The 21,506-nt window shown below is 41.6% G+C and overlaps 1 protein-coding gene across 1 annotated transcript in view; it reads left to right on the forward strand.

Annotated features, from left to right (window-relative positions):
- The window catches only part of LOC106500349 (multiple epidermal growth factor-like domains protein 6), a 214,467-nt gene that overhangs the window by 127,051 nt on the left and 65,910 nt on the right, over positions 1–21,506 (forward strand). The window contains exon 6 of the mRNA XM_067301588.1: positions 13,346–13,468. Within this exon, the coding sequence (XP_067157689.1) occupies positions 13,346–13,468 (123 nt within the window). The remainder of the gene's footprint in view (positions 1–13,345; positions 13,469–21,506) is intronic.

Raw genomic sequence — 21,506 nt, forward strand, 5'->3', positions numbered from 1 at the left:
AAAATATAATATGTAGATTGAACTAATATGACAAAAGTGATAGACTGCAGAACAAATATGTTTTGAGACATTTCTAGGGCTCTGATGATTAGTTTATATATTAGCTAGTTTCTAACATTTATGAATACCTTTGAAAAGGCAGGTTATGGAGAACGTTAACATTCCACTGTGCTGATTGACAATAATTAGTTTATTTTAAAGAAAAGAAGCATGGTATTGTTGCGGCCGCCTAATGTGAATTAAAAGCTAGGTAATCTTTTCCGCAGTTACAGAGATACAGTGATTGCTGTTGTCAGGGAAGAAAATGCACTCGTACTTTTAAGAATCATTGTGTAGGAAGAGCTTTGCAAGCCTGAAATTGAAGCTCTGGTCATGGTCTTCAAAATTACAGTTGGCAGTAATTTTATGCTGAACCAAGAGTTTTGAATACTTAAATTATAGCTTGTTTGTAGCAAGGTATTTACCAGCAAATATAAGCATCTTATAAACAGCACATGAGTCATCTTGGTGTTCATTTTGAGCACATCGAAAATGTAGATTGCAACTGAATTACTCTTGTATAGAGAGGCAAGGCTTAGAAACCTTCGATTCATACTTTAAATGGAAATTATAAAAGGAAAAATGTGCACATTTGCCTTTCAGAGGAGAGTATTGTGCAGAGTAACTATTGCTTTTTGTATAGCTTTGGCTACAGGCTATGTAAACAATGAGAAGCAGCAGATACTGAGATATGGGGAAGCAGAGCTCCTGACTGTTGCTTTTATATCTCTTTAGTAGCATCTAATACCATTCTTCACTGGGACAACTGATAAAACCCCCGTTTTTAATTGAAATACCCATGGGTTTTATGAGCCATCTGATATATACTTGAAAAGCTTTAAAACGATACATGATAAAATCTGAAACAAACAGAAATCTGTCAGCTTCTCTGTTGAAAGCATTGGCCCAAAGGAAGTGATCCAGACGTGACTGTCAGATCAGGAACTGCTGGGAAGGCTACGGTTTCTTATTAAAAGATCAGTAGTTTGATCAACATTGTATTGGATTACTCAAACTTCAATTACATGAGTACCTGAGGGCTTTAGCTGTGATTTATTAGAAGACCAGCTTGAAATACACCTGCCTTCATTGCATAGTGGTTCTTGGAAAACCCACCTGAGTACCTTGCTAACAGTTACTATTCCAAAAGGGATTCAATGTCAGTGAAGGAGTTCAAAAATGACTAATAAAAATGGAGCAATCAGGTGATTAATTTGATGTCATTATAATCTCAGGAAAAAAAAGAGGAGTCTTCTGTGCTTAGTGACAAAATTCATTAGGATCCAATTCTGCAAGCTGGTATGGACAGGTCTGGGATGTGATAGTGCCACTTCTTTCTTCTTGTGGGTAAGTCTCTGCAGAGCCGCAGCTAATGAGTGTCACAAGGAAGAAGAACAAGAAAATGTGTAACACACTGTCTTCTACTGGCTGACAATTTATGTTGCAGATGATCGGCATGGAGTTATGATAGCTCCAGAGGGGAAACTACTCTTTGTGGAAGCTTCTTGAGGAAGCATCGAGTGAACTAATGACTGCAGAGCAATTTCAGTGAACCATTTTTTACAGAAAACGGAGCGGGAGGTGCTGTGTTCTCATTCATGTGAGGTTCTGAGAGAGGTGAAGCTTGGTGGCTGACTTGTCTTATTTCTCTCCGTGTTTCCTAGCCCCCACCCTCCGAACTAGCTTGGCGTTATAATGCAAAAGCAGACCTGTCTTAGAGAGTAATGATAGCATTGCATGTGTTTCACATGTTGAACAAAACACTTCTGATTGGCAACTGCTCCACCCAAACCAATTATTACCAAGATTGGCTTATGTCCCAGTCAGTTTGCAAGACAGATTCATCCATGTGATGACATAAAGCTTTTTACCAACCAAAGTAGGACATTTGTCACAAATAGCATTTGTGTTTCAGACAAGCAGGATGTATGTACTGTAAGCTGGAAGCAGATCAGATTATGAAGGTATTTGCATAATTATCTTTTTCTCTTGCATATTTTACTGCGTATGGAAAAGACATTTCTCTGTGCATCCTACTGTAGTAAAGGCACTTACTGAGCTCAGCAAGCAGGCATTAATATTTCTGCTAACAAAAAACAGATGTTCTCATCAGATCAGTCATTTTTCTCCGTTTTTATTCTATAACTGTATTTTCAAAATGTCATGTCCTGCTGAGAGAAGATGCTGATGGCCCAACACATAAACTGCCTTAGTACTTCTCAGATTTGAATCTGTACAAGGAGTTTAGGCTGTACCATGCTGTCACCTATTAGGTACATCTCCTTGTAGATATCCTGTCTTCTCTTGCCACCCTCCTGCCTCCCAGCGTGGCATAACTGAATTGTGCTGAGGAACAGTATTTAAAAATTGATGGTATGACATGGTCCCGTAACAATTTTCCTTCTGCTATTATGCCCCATATCAGAAAATCTTGCCTTAGCATTGTGGTGAACCCGCTGCTGCTAGTGATCTCAAAGTCTCTTTCCTAAGCAGAAATGACATGTTTAATTATTGTGTTTCGGAACACTACTGTGGTACATAGGCAAATCTTCCTCTTCCAACTTCACTGTTTACAGCAGGTGCATTCACTTCTTTTATGCAGGAAATGCTCAGTAAAATTAATGAGGCTGTTTTCTTCAGTATATAATTTTTTTTAGTTCATAAGTTATGTGTTTGAGTTCTCACTCTTGAAGTTGTACTCCCTTGTTATTTCATGTGGTCAGTCACTTATCCTTGCACCGGTTTTTCACTGAGAGCTGATGTCCATCTGTGTGGAGATTCACACAGAGATTCACATCAATCGGAGTCATCGAGTGCGTACTGTTGCCAAAACATCTATTAGTATAACCCCAGCGTGGAGGCTGATAGTCCTCTTGGCCTTCCTTTTTGGCTTTACGTCTCTAAGATGCTCTATACTACTCCAAGATTGAGAAGCAGACCATTCTTTTTTGTGTTAAAGACTACAAGTGGAGAAAAATCTGCAGCTCTGCATTGTGAAAAGGTGGTAAAATGTGTTTCCTCACTATTATGTGAAAACATCATAGTGCTGTCTGAGGGTCTGTCTGGGAAAGTTGTCATGTTCCTTTAATTTTTTACCCTGATTTTTTTGCAGATCATCTGGTCCCAATAATTGCTTAAAAACCGTATTTGTATGTGTATATTTAATGAAGAATGCCTTCAAACTCTAATTAGGGCTGCTTGACTCCAAAGCAGTTTACGTATCACAGGCTTACACAGCTATCAAACAGATGCTTCTCCTTTTTTTCATTCAGCTGACATTTTCATTTTCTCTGCATATTTTGAGGACTGAACGGTGATATGTTTTGACTCCTGAGGCTACAGACAATATCAAAATGAGGATTAGAAATGAAGCTTTACCTGTCAATTAAGTTGTTAAGCTTGTCCTCCACAGCGTCTACACTTTCAGATGGCCTGTTTATTGAATTTGAAATAGTTTTCATTTTTGACCTTGTTTAAATTGAATGGACATTTCTAATTATAATCTTCAGAGTTTTCAACTGCAACATATGGTTTGCATATAGAATTGTGAATGAAGGGCTCTTGACTGTTTATTGAGCTAAACCAGTGTTAAATATCTCAGGAGAGATTGGCATGTCAGACCTTGAATGTAAGCAGAAATCAAAAGCACAGATACTGGCCGTTTTCTTCTGTTCACATCACTGTGTCCAGGAGATACCTCTTGAGGAGCACCTGAGAAATAAGCAGTGATTGCGGAATCCAGTCATCAGTGAGGAGAAGGTCACCGCTTTCTGTTGTTGGACTGTGTCAGGCTTCTCATGAAAGCAGTATCCCCCAAAAGTGGTTGTAGAGCCTCCTCTCCCTGCTCTACCCCCTCCCCAGTAAATTAATTCAAGTTAGTTACTAGGACCTTCTGCAAATCAAATGTCGTTTTTTCGAAACATCTATGGCCCCCACTAATAGGGGTGTATGACATCTCACAGTAATTTATTAATGTATTTATTGTCCAGTAAGGCCAGTGACAGGTCAGGAAATTGAATCCAGGTCTTTCAGACTTTATCAGCTGGATTGTCCCTTTCAGCGCTTCTAGATGTGTCCCCCTACAAGCAGTTGCTGCTGCTGAGCCCATCCCCTGGGGCTGTAGGGCCGCTTGCACCGGACGGCATGCACCGTCTCGCTCGTGGGAAGCGGCTCTCCGCCTTCTCTCCACAGCTGCTCCACACTTCTCTGGAAAAGCAGTACCGCGGAGGTGCCTCTCTCCTCCTCCCGCCTTGAAAACCGTCACCAGGAAATGCGTCTCCTTCAAACTCTGGCACAAGTATTTATTGCTTAACACAGAGAGAGTCAAGTAGATGACTCTGCTGTTAAGCCTTTCCCAGCCATGGGTCCTGCTCCGTTGTGTTCTCAGTATAAAGGCAGAGAAACCTGGGGCGATGAGGAAGGAAACCTTACCCAGGCACAGCCAGAAGTCGTGGGAAGCTATGTGGCAGAGCACCTGCGATACAGGCAAGGTACCCTCTGCAGGGTAGAAAACACCTCTTCACAGGGTGACTCACCAGGGAGGTCTGAAGAGAGGTGACAGCGTGAAAGACAGAGAACCTGGTACAAAAAACCCTTTTTTAAAATGCCATTGATTTTAAGGGGAAGATAAATAACTAAACTTCGAAGGCCTGTTTCTGTGCATAGCTAATTGGATAGCCTTGCCAAAATAGGCGCTGGTTAAAGCTGCTTTGTCCTTAATCCTGGGCATAGAAGAAACATAGTGCAAAACTCACTGCTCTAATAAGGGTCCTCTTTCATTGTGGAATCGGTTCCCAGGGACTAAATTGGGCAAGGAATCTCTTTACCATGCTTTTTAACCAGTCTCTTATCAGACTTGACATGCTCCTTTCAGTACGATTTGCTCAAGCTGTTCCATTAATTTTGTTGTAGCAAGCTTGTCTCAGACACCTGTGACTTACTGAAATTTAAGTAAGCTTCAGCAGTGATTTGAGCTAACCTGGCTGCCTTTGAAGCAAAGCAGACAAAGGATGCTCATATAATCCATTGGAGGGGCCAGGAAAGGGCAGAAACAAACAGCTGAGGAGCAAAAATAAATGCCTAGGAGCAGGAACAGTTTAAAATGACCCAGCTAGCTCCACAGGAGTGCATTTATCTATGCTGAAAGCTGTTTCACAAAGGTATTTTAACACCAGTTTCTAGTAGACCGCTCAAAAGAAAAGCTTGTAACATATTTACCTGTTTTGTTTAAGTGTGTGTATATATATATATAAAAAAACAAACCCAGACTTCAGGGAAGACTAACAGCTATTGAAAATTGCCCTCTTCCCTGCTGAGTTTGGTTCAGTGCAACAGAAACACTTTTTCAAATTAACAGTAATTCTGCTTTTTCTTGGGGAATTTTAGGCTCCAGTTTTGACCAGACTTTAAATTTGTTGTATTTTCTTCTTAGAATCAATACTAGCATCAAGCCTCTTTCATAGTTGGAGAAATAAGGCAAATATATTACTAGGAACAAGAGTTTCAAAACTCCTCCAATCAAACTTTGAAAACGGGATAGATTGGTTTAACATTTATGCTTCAAGAGCAGACTACACCGTCGTTAATAGTATGGACATTTGTGAATGGATTCACATTGGTTGTCAAATGATGGATGTTTTCACATTCAAGACTTGGGGAAATTGCATGACTTTAGGGAAGCTGGAAGTTGAATCTTGTATAAATTTATCTACTAACAGGAATAGTGGTTCTTATGTTATGCTTTTATAGAAATGAGTTCTAACTTTTGAGATCAGCTTATGAATGTCTAGGATCAAGCCTGTTTTCCTTGCTTCCTTAAGCATCTGAATTATTGAATTTAGAAACATGTCAAATTAGTGTGTTTAAATTCCACCATGTAAATTAGTGGGGAAGGACCATATGATATTTTCACTTCTTAATTTGCGTGAGGTTTAAACATCCTCTGGAATATATAAAACAGACTAATCACAGCGCCGTTACAAAGAACAGAAGGAAAGCGCTATCATACATCTCTGGTGACTTCTCATTTTAAATAGCAAAAACGAGGGAGTTCTCCTATCCGCCGTACCAAATGAGCTGCAGTTGGGCGAGCTGAAGTGACGAGGCAAGCTAGTGAGGTCGAGCGGGTGGTAAGCCTGAGGTCTGCTAACTTCAATTCCGAACAAATGTGTGAGCTGAACAGTTCAGCTGCTTGTGATAATTTTAAGTGCAACCACTTAATGATTCTCTTTGTGGTTCTTTATATAACCTCCTATCTTCCCTTCCCTGTTTCTCTGTCACCACGGCGATTGACTGTACCACTGTCTTTAATCCTCGCAATATTGTGTGTGGACCTAAGGCTCGCAGAGCCGCCTAGACTAACCGAGAGACAAACCCCCTGACTTTAGTAAATTCTAGGATACTGCTGCAACAGGTACACCATGCCTCTTGTCTCTGGTCATGACTTTTTAGAAATAATTACTGTAATTAGTTATAATTTAATGTTATAAATTTAAAACCATCAGCGTAAACCGTCCTCTGAATAAAAGGAGCTAGGGTTTTGTGTTTTGCCGCTTCTGTTGGTTGCAGCCTTTTTGCGGTAAGCTGGGTTTATTGTGGCGAATGAGAAACGCTAATAGGCACGTGTCATTCATTCCACTTCTGCGTAGTATTTCCTAGGCGTCTTGTGAAAAGGGTGTAGTTATGCTTCCGTTAAAGCCACCTGGGCGGATGGGATGTGTTCTTCCGCATCCCCCGAGCGCGGCGGTTGTGCCAGCACGTACAGGTGAGGTTCGGACCCAGCTGATCTTAACTGGGCGAAAGCAAAGCCTGACTGCTTACGTATGTGGATTACTTGGCATGCACTGGAGCCAAATTACACATTTTCGGTATAAGGGCCGTAGTGCCTGCTGTGAGTGAGATTGTGTCTGGCAGCAGCTCCCAGCTTGACATGAATCTTTTCATCCCTGTCAAGTCGCCTGTGTTTGCTGGGTGGATGACACTCACAGCTTAAATTTATTCAGTCTCTGCCTCTCTCCACGTTGTTATTTTCAGCCGGATTGTGCTTGCTTTGGAGGGGTTTTTAGTTTGTCAGTTTACCACCCTTCAGATCTTTCTTTAACATTCGCTCCTGCAGTGATGAACCTAAGAACTGAGCCGATGTGCTCATGGAGAGGACAGATGACGCTGTCCTTTAAGATGACCTCTGAGAAGGTCACCTTCCCTCCTCTGGCATGCATAAAGGCTTCGTGTCTGTTCTGCGGTTGTAGGGCATGTCTAAAGCGCACTCACATTCAAGCTGTAATTCCTCTCCAGGGCAGCATCTGCGTCTAAGAGCTCTTCACCAGTTGCACAGGCACGGGCCGCTGTGCCCTGCGGCTGCTTGAAATGTGGTGGCGGCGTAACCTCAGTCTGCAGGGCCCCAGTGCAGGCAGCCCTCCACCGTCTCTCCGTAAGTGCCTCTTCCTCAGACTTTTTGTTTCTGGGGCATTTCCACGCTCTATCCTTTCCTCCTGAAAATTTCACGGCACTTCAGATCACTTCAGCTCGCGCTGAAGAGCACGCTATAAAGAAGAAATTTGTTCCCTGCTTACCTGTCAGAAGGTACTGCCTTCAGACAGTCATCAGTCTGTGGATGCTTTTTTCCAGTCGAGGGAGACAAAGCCTGTTCGTTCGTCATCCAGGGGGAATGCCACTGGCTCAGGGAAGTCAGCTGAAAGATAAACTCTGCTGTCCCACCCCGGGCCTGATTAGACCTCACGTTACACTGTCACCGCGCTCTCGGCAAAATGGCCTTTCCGTAAATGCCGTTCTTCTGATGCCTTGAAATGTCACCTCTCTTTCCATTCAGGGATTCCCAAAATACTTATATTATTGACAGGTTGCCCAGCCCAAAGGAGAATAGGGAACTCAGGCCTGCAACAGAGCCTCTATTATAAATAATCTTATACCGAGCCTTTCATTTTACTACAAAAGTTCAAGTAGGAGAAAATGTGCGATAAACTTGATGTGAGAGGACCTTTTTGTCAGGTACTTGTAGTTTCCAAACAGCTGCACAAATAAGCAGGAAAGTAGGGTACGTGAAAAGTGATAAAAGTTGCAAATACTGACCTTATGAAGAAACAAGGTGAGAAACATTCTTGCGTTTCTTTAAAAAAATAAGTTGAATTTAAAAGAAAAGCAGGCCTTTCTCTAAGTATTTCTGCAGGCATTTTGAGATCTGAAGTGGCAGTTGTCCTACACCAGAGCCCAAATACACGATTGTGACTGCAGAAGAGAAAAAGAGGGTCATGGATGTATCATTCTGCAATAGTATGGAAGAGAGGATGATGTATTAGTCTTGGGAGTAGTGACTGCAGGAATTCCTGGACAGATTCCTTGAAGAAGAAGAATTTAAAAGGAAATAGGGCTTGGGATTTCATGAAGTGTCTATCCAAAGGTTATAAACAAGGACAAGCACTTTCAGTCCCTTTTTGAGGCTCATGACTGTTCAGGTACTTGTTATGTGCAGGTTTAAGGATGTAACGTGGTTTCCAGTGCAAGCACAAGTGCCTTTGGCAGCCCTGTTCTTGACCTGGCAGGGTTGCTGGGGTTTTGAAAGCAGAGGACTCAAAAACTGAGAGTTGAGAAATAGCCCACCTACTCACAGGTATGTCCGGCCTTGCATGATATGGCCAAGAAGGAGGGGAAAGATAAAAATGGAAGGCATATGCAAATATTCAAGCCTACCCAATCCAAAAATTGGAACTGCTTTTATCTACTTATTATATTTCTTTAGTTTTGCATGTTGTTTACCTTTTATAATGGTTTAAAAGGCTGAGATGTTAGTAGGGAATAGGTCTGACAACATCCTGCGTTTTTTTCCCTTTATAAAAACGTAATTGTAGGTCCACTAATTATGTGTGTTTCTGGTTAACAGTGCTACCTGTTTAAGGAACTGGTTGATCATAGCTGTGCATAAACATTTTAGTAATGATAGTAAAAAAAACAACCAACCAAACAAAAAAAAACTCAGTAAGCACAAATGCCACCGACGTGATGACCCTGAATTCCAAACAGGTAATCCCAGAGCTCTGTATTTAAACAGGTGTTTGGCAAGGAAATTGGACTGTTAATGGCGTGCACTGTCAAATGAATTGAGGACAAAATTCCTGGAAGATTAGCAGAGCCCCTCTTCAGGGTCTAGAGGACTTACAAATGTGCAGCTTCATTGGTACAGTCTGCCCTTGGGAAGGGCGCAATGCGGAAAGCAGCTCATGCATTTTTATGCTGCGTCCCCTTTGCCCGTGCTCAGGACTCGAGATGAGCATCCCCTCGGGACGCCCAAGAGGTCAGTTTGCAGTCTTCACGCACAGAGCTCTGTCCAAACGCACGGATCTCGGAAGCATCAACGGCTAAGAAAAGTGCATCTCGTGGCAGCTGAAATAATGTACAGCTTGGAAACATGTAGGATTGACTTTTGGGTTGTACAATTTGTCATAAGGCAATTCCTACCAGGTTCTTTGTTCTTCATGACAACCGGGTAAATTGAGACTCGATCCCTATAAATCCTGGTATTGCGTGGTGGTGTGGATGGCTGGAGGCTGCGCTGCCTGGCCCGAGCCGGCAGGTCGTGTGCTGCCTACGGAGGGCTTGGAAAGCAGAGATGCCTTCAGTGGGGAATCTCAAATGTTTCTCTGTTGAATCTTTCATATGTGAATAGGAGGATATTCACATACTGACCTCTTTTATTCACCTCGCAGCATGATCCCCTTCTCAAAATCGCTTTGGGACCGCACAAAATTCTCATTCTGTGACCTTTCGTTTCAATGGATTGCTCTCGCTCCGCTTTCTGGAAGTGCAGTTGCTTTCATCATGGTATGGCTTGTGATAAGCAAACCTTAAATGGCTTGGAATTTGGGTTAGTTCAGATAAGCGACCTAAATTGTAACTGTAGAAAGTTACTGTGTAGGTGTTTGATCTGCAGTAGAAAATAATCCAAATTTAATTATAGTGTATTGTTAAATAGATACAATCTCCTGTAATCCCGTGTGGAATGACTTTATAATTGTTAAAGAATTTTATATTTCTATAGTTATTCCCATGCGGAAAAAGAAATGGCTACTTATATACCTCTAAAAATATCTGTTGTTTTCCTGGTATATGTGTTTTTTATGAGTGTAAGTGTTTTAGTATAAAGATCAAAATAGGTTACACTTTTTAAGCTTGCAAGTGTAGATTTAGCATTTAGGTTAGTGTCTACTTTGCAGAATGCTTCCCAGACAAAATAATTAAGGCATTTTTCTTCTGTAATTGGGGGCAAAGTTGTTTCCTGTCCTTGAGATGTAGGAGACACTGAAAGGCAACCGAGGATTGCATTTTTCCTGATTATATCTATAGTACATGAAGGAATCTTTCAACATTCAGTCCTTAAAATATTGATCTTGCAGAGAAAGCTTTCGACTAAAAAGAATTGTCTGCCATCAGATGTGCCATTCATATGGCATCCTGAGCGGACAGGCTTGGAATTGCATCGCAAGCTCATTGATCTCGCTCCCGTTTCTCCCCACCTGGCTGCAGGCAGGCGGGTGCAGTTGGATACGGCTTTTATATACAGGTATTTCAGGGTCTTTTCTTTTTCATTTAATTATATTGCCATCGCGTCCTCTTGCTGAGCCTAGAAAGGTGTTTTATGAAGCAATAAAGTATATATTTTGTCCCTAAGGTATTCTGGTCAGGTGATTTTTTTTATCTTTTTTTTTGCTTTTGGCTCTTTCTTAATGGGTGCCTAAAGTTAGGCCTCCAAACCCTCCTTAAATGCTGAAACAAGCAGTCTGCCTTTGAGAAGCACTCAGCTCCCTGAAGCCCCCGTGGAAATCGAACCGGCAGTTCTTGAAACGGGGGGGTGTCATAAAGGAGAAGTTAATGAAGATGGTAGGCGGCGGAGGGTCTGATGATATGTGCCTTCAGCTCCGGTGAGATGTTGGCCTTTCCGGACGCACCGTGGTACGGGGAGGGCAGTTTAAGAGCTGCCTGGGTCGGCTGGTGCTCCTGCATGCGGAGCTCTTTTGCAAATCAAGTCACTTGTTTAGATGTTCAAATAGAGAGTAGCTAACTTGCTCTTTTTTATCATCTCGACTCTTTTTTCTCCTTTGTAAAAGTGCTGATATCCAAATTGAAAGCTGTATTTGATGTATTAGAGAATTTCTGCAGCTGGTTGTATCCTATAAAATTAATATATGGAAGTTCACAGCAAGTGAGATTATTGAGGTGCAAGTGCTGTAATGTGGTATACTGTATAGTTCAGCTGCCTCCTTGTTATATTTTTCTGAACCTTTTTGCTTATTTTAGTTCTATGATACTCAAGACAGTTTCCTGGGTTTGATTTTATCCTCGTATTTTTCAGCAGAGCATTTCTTGAAAGTGTTGTGTTCAGCAAGATGAATAACATTTTCTATTTACTGTTTACATTAAAAAATGAAACCTCTATTTAAAAAAAGAGTATTCCAGATGTCTGCAGGCTGCAGGAAATGTACCTAGTATACAGTCTAATAAAAGAGCAAATTTAGCAGAAGGGCTAAAAAGTGGCACGCGTTAGCAAATGGTCTGAATTTAAACACTAGTGAACATGAGGATTTCATTTTAGATGAGTGAAATTCGTATGTAAAGTATTAAAATTTAACTTTATAACTGCATTTCATCAGGACCTGGACATTCTGGCTTTCCAAATCATCTTTAAAACTTCCTTTTTCATTTAATTTTGATTAGATTTTCCAAAATGGAATAAACATAAACACATAAAAAATGTAAACTATAAAAGTGAAATACAAAGCAGATGCATCAACAGTGAAAATCTGAAAGCCAGATCCCTTTTTCCTCAAGTGCAATATGGGGGCAAAATCCTCCTTGTGTTCCTGCTTCCGTGCTCCTCTCGGCTCCACCTGCCTCGCTCGGTCGCCAGCCCCTTTCCCTGCAGCGGCGCTTCTCCACGTAGCCGGGCTTTTCTTTCTTTAAAGCCCAGTCTCCTCATCCATGCAGGCTTGGGTTGTTTTGGGTGGGCAAATCCTTTAGGGTGGTTTTAGAACATGATCTAAAGAGCAATTAAGTCAGTGGGAAACTTTCCCAAAGAAAAGGGTTGTAAGGGGGTTGGTTCCCTTATAGCTGCGTATTGCAGAAGGGTGGTTTGGGTTTAGCAATAGTAAAATCGCTTGATTGATGAGGATAGTTTGGTATCAGTATTGCACCTGGGCGACGTGTGCACGTGGAATTGTCTGGGCTGGAGGCTGTTAAGGAAAGGACGGATTCTAGGCATCTATCAGGCGAAGTTTCATCAGGGTATGAACTAAGTGACCCTTATTTCCAAAGACTTGTGTGTTGGTTTTTGTGGCAATGACATCAGCATGCCAGTCAAATGCTATTTACAGTAGCCTCGTGTTGCTGAAAAGGTGCAGAAACTGCTTAGGTGCTTCTGGAAATTCAGTTTTGTAGATCTATTTTAAACTTCAATATATTTGCTTAAAATTTTCTTGATCCTTTTTGTCCATCATCTTCATTTTTGGATGAAATGTTAGAGAAACATTTTCAAGCTGGTTTAATGGCAGTTTTCCACTTTATTTGACTGAATGCAATCCTCTAACATATGAAGTATGGAAAGATGCCTGCTTAGATTCAGAATAAATATCATCAGGAAATCACTGCAAGGAAATCATTTCTCTGTCAGGGAGGTCATCTGAGAAAAAGACAGGGAAAGCTCAGGTGAACATGAGGAAACCCAAGGGATAAGAGTCACAGAAAACATGGCACAAAATCATTCTCCTTTTTAAGTGTAATATTTAAGTTCTTGTATATTCAGTGATTGAAAATGTTGTGGTGATTGAGATGCTCTTGCATGTCTTTTTTCCTTTTTTGTCCATTGTATGTGCTAGTACCCTCAAGAGCAACCGCTAAGAAAATTAAAGGCCTGGTGCAAAAGGAAATCTTCATACAGCGACTTTTTACAAAAGCCAGATGTTTGTCCAGTGCTAACTACAAGCTCAGATGTGTTACGTTACTGTAATTCTTTCCCTGTGTGTTTTTTTCTTGTCCCTTAGGAAGCATCCATGTTGCAGATCACTCCAATTAACAAGGGCTTCAGAAGTAGAGTGCGCAGGCGATGCCTGCGGGAACTTTGAAAAACTCCATAACGTTTCAATTTTCTTTGCTCTGTTTACAGTGCAGAAGCAAAGTTTAAAAAAACAAAAAACCCAATCGAAGTGCAATGGTTGCATTATCTGTGTACAGTCCAGGAGAACACCGGTATGTCTTTTCTGAGGCTGTCTTGCGATTTTAGTCACCTGTCTGTCTTCTCTAGATGTTGACGAGTGCGCAGCAGTGAACGGAGGCTGCCAGCAGGGCTGCGTGAACACCCAGGGCTCTTTCTTTTGCGAGTGCAGTATGGGATACAAGCTCCATGCTGATGGGCGCACTTGCATAAGTAAGTAAAAGTTACTTCACATACTTCAAGATGTTCTTTCTCTGCTGAACCTGTCTTTTTAGAAGTGCAAAAGTGTGTAGTTTTTCTCAATCTGAATTTTGCCTAATTCACAAAGGATATCATTATCTCTTTCCATTCATGCAGTTTGCCAGAATTGCCAAATTTGTTCTTTTTTGAGAACAAAGCGGTGATGGCGTCCAGTATTTCTGTGAGGCAGTCTTGTGAAAAATTCTATTTTTTTTGAAACCAGCAGGAGTCAAAGAAATAAAAGGTCTTCATTTCAAATGAAAAAGTTTTTTCAATTTTGAGCATTTTTCTTTGCATCACATCCCACTGCACATTCTAACCATGCTTTTGGCTTTTCTGTCCCCATTTCTCTTGCTCTTTCTTTATTCTTTTTGCCTGCTTTTTCTGAGGAGGCACCAACAATAGATAGTGAAATCTGCTGCCCACAGGTGCCTGCCAGCATGCTGCTGTTCCAGGCACTCAGCTCTGTAAAGCAGCCTGTGTCTTCAGTGATCATAAATGCAGACTCTAAACCAACTCTGAAGTTGATTTTAACCCAATATATAACAGGCAAGCATCTTCATGAGACTGCCTGGGTTTGGGACCCTGTGAGGTTTCCAAGGTTGTCTTGTGAGAAGAAGCGGGAGAGTATCACTAGCTGTGTTGAGAGTCAAGGAGTAAGAGGAAGAGGCAAAGACTCTGAGATGGTGCTACAGTGAGTGGAGCAGATAATTCCCTTTAGAGGCCCCAGAGCAGAGGCCAAATTTGTGAATTACTAAGCTGCTTCGGGCAATAAGGTGCTATGGACCGGTAGCTGGAGAGGGAGCTTTTTAAAAGGCTAATGAAATATTTAAGTATGCTCTCAGAGGTCCTTGATTTTCAGAAAGTGCATGAAGTGGAGCCCTTCCCTTCATCTGCCCTCTCTTCTTCAATTTTCATGGTATGTTGAGTTTTTATGTAAAACCATTGATCTGTCTGCTTAGGTCTGTTTTATACTTTACTTATTAGACATAGTGAAAAGGATGCACAGGGTGGGCTCAGAACTCTCCTCTCGCGCATATTACAGTGTGTTTATCTTGTGCTAATCCTTTCTACTCACAGAAGAGGGGCCCATGCATGTATGAAGCTGACTTTTAAGTGCTTTTCCTGAGACTCTGCTCATGCTGCTGGCTGGTAATTAGGAGGCAGTAGATTTATGATAGCTCTTTGTTCCCACAGTGGTCCTATCTCCCTTGGTCTATTCCTTTATCTAAAGCTGTCTTTAAATGGTTACATCACTCCTGCACATCAGGAACACATCTTAATCTGCTGCAGGCCTGTTTGTAGCATCTTTGTTGCACCCGACACCGAATCCACCCTCTCTGCTGAGCCAACAAAGCCTGCGCTGTGCTCCTCGGCAGCACACCCAAGCGAAAGAAAATAAAGGAAGCCAGCAACAAAAGTAGCAGCAAACCAAACCAATTGCCTTTCTTCAGATTATTTCTAAAGCTCCCGTATTGGAAATATTCAGTTCATATGTGTTTGCTTCTGGATTTGGTGACTATAAGCCCCCCCTTACTGCTTTCATTACAAACAGAGCGTGGATGGCTGCAGTTATCTCTACAGCTGCTCTGCTAATCTGAGCAATGGTCTCAGCTGTACTTACAGACATCTACTGCTGGTCAGAGAAATCCCATTTTAAGAATCAGGCATTCGAAAACAGTGGGAACAGGGTTGATATGATCCTGAAGGCTATACCTGTTTTCAGACTCAGGTGAAAATCCAGTGATATACAGTTTGGAGCTACCCTGATGTACTCGCGTGTAAATGAGAGCACCATGGAGCTCAACAGTTCAGCTAGCTGGTGGGACACAATTTCTGTTCTGTGTTTCTTGAAAGGACTAGCAAGCACATCTGCCATTTAGTTGATAATAAATTCTGTTTCTTACACTGGACGCTGTGTGGCTGGAAATAAATCTGTAGTTTATTCTGCATCTTGTTTAAAAAAATTTTTTTTGAAATATACTGTCCTTGTATTGCAGTTAAGCTAGTACAAAAGTCAAGTTGTCAGATTCTGTAAAAGGATTAAAATGTTCTGTCATTTAGGAGGAAGAAAAGAATGTCTCTTGTTTGAATTTTTTAAACTTGACTTTAGATAATATGAGAAGAACAGTTAAGTACAGTCATATCACATCTGCAAAATAAGTTCACTCACAGCTTTGTCATTGTCTCAGTTCTTGCATGAAGTCCCTTGGTTGTGCTTAAAAATCAGCCAGGTATGTCATCAGTTGTTTCTTGTATTATCACATCAATAAATTTATCAGTGCAACTAAAGCACAAGATATACTAGTGCTCAAGATGTGGGAATAATTTTTTATTTATTTAAAGAACTTACCCTTTTAGGTTTGTTGGTTTTACAAAGACTGCAGCATTTTGATAATTAGCTGCAATGAATAATATGGTGAAGTTTCAATCTCTTCTTGGTGCTCTTTGTTGGAGAAGGAGTGGGTAAGAAAATATGTGTGAAAGAAATAGATAAGTTTAATATAAAAAGGAGTGGTTCATATTTACTGGAAACACTAATATTTTTCTGTAAATTAAAAGAAGATAGAGAAATGCAGTGCTCTCTGATTAGGAAAGACCCAGATGTCAAAGATGCGATGCCTGAGTTATGTTACTCCCTCCTAAGAGAGTCTCATTTAGACAGTGTTGAAGGAGGAATTTCATACTAAAAATGACTAAAGTAGCTTGGGGGGAAAAGAGCAACAAGTGAATGATTAACACAAAAAGCAGGTATTTGGGGGATTAGATGAGTTTATTTGTGTAATACTTAGAACCTACTGTTAACATTGTATGGTAGAGTTTTCTTTTGTCACAAATTATCAAGAAGTTCAGTTAGTTTTGCTAGCCATGAACATTATCAGAAAATGAGTTTTCATTTCACACGTGTAAGTATTCACAAGAAGTTATTAAAAATACTTAATACAATGTTACTTGTATTCATCATATCTCAGAAATTATCCAGGAGAAACAGAAATAAATCTTAAGATGAGAGACAGAGGTAAGTTACAGAGAGAGTTGCTGTCATGATAATAGATATACACAATACTGAGCTGAGAATATTGAGTTTCATTTCATTATTTAGACAAGACAACAAAAATAAATGGTTATAATAGACTCTCATGCACTGGAGCACAAGCCAAATGCTCATTGATGAGGACAGAAAGAAGCATTTCATATAAAACAGACCTCCAAGAGTGTCCGGCCTAGGGACTCTGGCACTGACTGCTCTCAGCGACAGGGCAGTGGTGGGGACGGACCCTTTGACTGTTCTGCTCCTCCAGTTTGTACGTAAATTTTTGAGCACTTGTCTGATCAGGAGGTAAAAACAGCGATGCATGTCTCTTCTGACCTAGTGCAGCTACGCAGAACATCTAGCATTTCAAAGAGGGCTTACATTTGCAATGATATTTGTTCCGTGAATACTTTAGAGGATGTAACAGTCTCTCAGGCATGCTAAGAATAAAAAGGGACTGCATTCTGGAAACGATCTGTTTATGAAAGGTTATTATCTCAGATACAGGAATAAGAAACAAGCATCCCTTTACACAGGCTTTTCAGCTGAACACAGCCCAGATTTGTTATGTTCATTCTTTTCATCTCCTCTTTCTCTTTTTGGCAGTCCTACATTTCTGGGAGCAAAAGTGCCAAAATCACTTGAGGGAAGCAGATTTTCCAGCCTAGACGGCTTGTTAGTGGCACATACATAAGCAAGTGGATCTGTATTCTTATAAGAAGTTTTTCAGCCCACCTCTGAAGACTCAGAAACCTAGGATAACTTGCTTTATTGTGTGATTGTATGGAAGATGACTGGAGTTCTGTCACAAGCTCCTTAGAGCGAGGCCCGTCCTGCTCCCACGTCCTCCTAGTGTGTTTGGGATCCTGTCTGACCTCTCAGTCCATCCTTGCACTGCTAGTGTCATCCTTAAAGAACAAGATTAGAAGAAATCTATCTGTAGTTTGCCATTCCTCATATTCTCATTAGAAACTCCCGCACATACTCTAAAACAAATAACCTCTCTGCAATGGGTTGTCTTGTTCAGTTATGAATAGCTTGTGAAAGGTAAAATACTTTCCCTTGAATCTCTTGATGATCTCTGATACCTTGTGTTTTGCCAGTGTCCCATCTTTTCCAGTGCTCCTTTTTCTTCCTTATCTTTTTTGTCCCATAAATTTTTCTCCATATTGAATTCATTTTTAGATATGTGTGCCAGCCTGAATGCTTGCTTACAAGTTAGGTAATTAAAGTAACCAAAGGTAATGCTGTCCAATGTTTCTGTCCATTGTTTTAATGCCTTGATTATGTTAATTTAATGAATTTAACTTCATTAAAGTTTTACTTACTAGTGCCTGGAAAGCAGAAATTCAGACAAAGAGCATGTTTATTGTTGTACCAGACTGTGGTTTTGGACTTATGTAAATCCATTGTCTTCCCTGGAAGACACTTCCCATTTGAACTCCTAGAAGTGAAAGCAGAACACAGGCCAGCTGTTATCCTTGATGTTTGCCTTATGCAGAAAAGCTGTTGGGATGCAGTTTTTTGCGGGGACTTTTGCATGCTGAGCCTCTTAATAGATGAAGCAAACAAGAAAATATCTTTACAAAACTATAATCTATATTCTGCCACAAAGTAAAAGCACAGTATACCTGAAGTTGCATTCCTTGTCATTGGTAAGGTTAGATTTAAGGTGATGGAAGGCTGAAGAGACTTTATGGTTTAACACCATGGTTACCATCTACACATCTAACTGTGGTTACATACTCATTTTTTTGTAAAAATATGAGCATTACAATAAAAACTAATGGCTTGAGAAGTAGATGATAAAGGTCAAAGCTTGCTGCCTTTGTGTTGTATGGAAGGTCCATGAGAATGGACAGGGCTGGGTGTGAGGGACAGGCGAGGCTGTTGCAGAGCATATTCTGAGAGTTTTCGGAGTATTCAGAGTTGCATATTCTGAGGCCGTCCTTCCTGACTGTGAAACTCAGTAACTTGGCTTTAAGTAGAAGCTGACCTATTAACACAATCCCGTGACTCCAGGAGATGGAGATTTATATAACTGATCTACTGGAGGAACTTGAAAGTTCAGAAGCTTTGTAAAACACCGTTCTCTCCTGGAGTCAGAATAATCCCTTTTTTCTGTGAATATCCGCATCTGCACTAAACATGTGGAGATTGAGCCCATCTGCAGATTCTTGTCTTTCCTACACGATGCCTCGCACCGCCGTCTCCCTTACAAAGGTATCATCCTTCGTGCTTCAAGACAGCTTGGTCTGGAAATGCAGAAGCAGAGACGGAGCCACGATGTGCCGGCAGTCCCGTGCTCTTCTGCTGTCTGGCTGTGCAACGGGAGGGCGAGCAGTGGAGCCGTGCTCCTCTCCACGTGCCTCGGCTCCACGGGACGGCCGCGGTGCTCACCGTCGTGAGGCCTCGGCTCCACCAGCCCCGGCGAGCGGCTCGCGCCAGCCCCTACCTCTGTGCTTTTGATGGCTTGGCAGCTGGGCTGCTTTTCTCCCAAACTGGAAGAGGAGATCTTGGAAAGCGGAGGGAGTGCCACATTTCTGCCTAAATCCTATGCAAATAATAATGTGCTCAGACCTCGAGCTGTAAGCCCCTTTATGAGAGTGGAATTAGGCTTATTATATGCAAAGTCTCTCCTTTTTCCTGATCAAAGATGCACTGCCAGAGCCTGGCAGCGCGAGCGTAATTTATTCTGTTCGTTCGCTGGTGGCTAATCTCATTCAGTCTAGCACCTTCTCTCATGTAGCATGCGAGATGCCGCGGGAGCGGGCTCAAGAAACCCTTTGGTGACTGCTCCAGGATAATCTGTCTCTCCAAACGTCGCCAAACCGCGGAGCGCGGGCTGGCCGGGGGCCTCGAGTGAGGCTCTGTGACCTGCCTGGTGCAAGGCCTGCGTGGGGAAGTTCGCTTTCTTCCCTTTTGGTTTTAAAGCCTACAAAATTCTCTGTACAGCAAGTTACTTCTTATCTTCCATTACTTCAGAATTGGTTTATGCCCGGAAAAGGAGGGAGAAATGCCACTTTTAAAAATCAAGACGTATATTCCGTTGCTTGGAGCTGATTTAAGGCATTTTATGTCCTAAACTCTTTTCATCTTATTTGAATATTCTTGCTGAAAAATGCGTCTTCGGATACAGCAAACGGGGAAGCTTTGAGTATATCAGGGCTGGTGTCCTCATTGTAGAAATCGAGCTGCTTTCGAGTTATGTCCGTCACCTGGGCAGCAGGTTTGCAGACTCTTCATGGGTGCAAATCAGCAGCCAAGGTCAGGTCGAGTGAGCAGGAGAGACGTCTCCTGGCTGCTGCTCTGTGTGCGTCAGCAGTAGAGTAAAAAGTTGCTTCTCTTTTTGTCTTTTTAGCACATAGTTGATTGTAGAAACGAATTGGTCGCAATTAGTTGGTCGCATAGGGTGAAACACATCCCACGGTAGCTTTTGTGGCTAACATTTTCTGAATATCTATTATAGATACTTGGCAGATACCGCTGTTGTATTGAACTGACACTGTGTAATTGAGCTTCCCTTCAGGCTTCTGCACCCTGGTCTTCCCAAAATAAATGGCAAAGCTCTTTGCTGACTTCACTGGGTTCAGAGCTTGATATCTTCCATGAAGGACTAAATAGTCTTTCCAGCTACGAATGGATAATGTAATACAACACTGCTGTTAAAATATATATAGATGCAGTCATACACATGCTCACACTTACTTATGTACAGTACAATAGCAGGTTCAAGTGATCCATCTTATTTTTATAAGCAGTGTGTGAATAGGTGTGGGTGTGTGTTAACATGTTTTGGCAGGAAGAGAAATGTTTCTCCAGAGGCTGGGGATATATGTTGAACAAAAGAAGAATATTAATTTGCCTGTGTAAAAGAAGAAGCATCTTTAGAGGCATATTAAAGAACATCTTATTCCTTGTTATTTACTTTGTTTGTCCATCCTGCAGCCCTGTGGAGCTCATGACTCCCGTCACTTAGAGCTTCCTAGGCATGAGGCTGAGGAAGCAAGCTTGAAAGACAATTTCTTCTTTTTAATCAATAATAGCAGGGACAGAAAAAACAATGGAAAAATGCCAGTGGGGCCTTTCAGGTTTTTCTTCTTACCTCAGTGGACTCTTGAGTGTTTTGCTACTGTCAGATCAAAGGGTGGCTGTACTTCAGTCAGCATTACAGCTCTTGGATCTTACCTACCTCTCTCTGCAAATCGCTAGCTTTAGCTAACGCGGGACACTGTGTCATGCAAACGCTATGAACGCAAGGGAGAATAATAGGGGCCGGGGATGGGGACAGGTTCGTTTAGAAAAGCTGTACAGAGAGGTTGTAGAAAGTACAGGATTGCATATTTTTACTGTCATTTACATATTCGAAATGGGAAATAAATTTGGTGGGTTGTTGACACGGGTTACTTCAGCGCTTCCTTGGCTGCAGCTGCCAATTCCTGCAGCGTTAGCCGGGGGGCTGCGAGCAGGAGCGCGTTCAGCTCCGTGCAGACCGTTTCCGTGCCGGTGCCGGCCAGGCCGCCAGCTGAAGAGAGGTGGCAAACCTGTGAAAGTAAGTCCTGTGCTACCGCTCTGGAAAACTGAAGACTAGTTAAAAGACCCCAGGGTAGTGCGTTGGGCATTATATTCATTTATATTCACCCTGCCTGCCAAAGCAGGTTTAGGATTCGCTTATTAACAGGCTTAAAATTGCATGCAGTTGAGGTGTGAAGTTTGCCTTGGTTCATAATTACAAACAAGTTAGTAGCCTAAGAGATCCCTGGCTATTCATCACACGCTGACAGTGACGGCACAGGTTAGGAGCTTAATCATTTTAAATCCTAACATTTAATTACTTATCAAGTTGTATATAAAGTTGGCCTGTATAATATGTTTTATTCAACATGAAGTCTTTTCTTTATCTGCTTTTGGTTTATGTTATTCATAATCACAGTCTGATTCATTCCCCCCCCCCCCTTCAGGTTACTAAACAAACAC

This window comes from Apteryx mantelli, chromosome 9, assembly GCF_036417845.1.
Source record: "Apteryx mantelli isolate bAptMan1 chromosome 9, bAptMan1.hap1, whole genome shotgun sequence".
NCBI lineage: Eukaryota > Metazoa > Chordata > Aves > Apterygiformes > Apterygidae > Apteryx > Apteryx mantelli.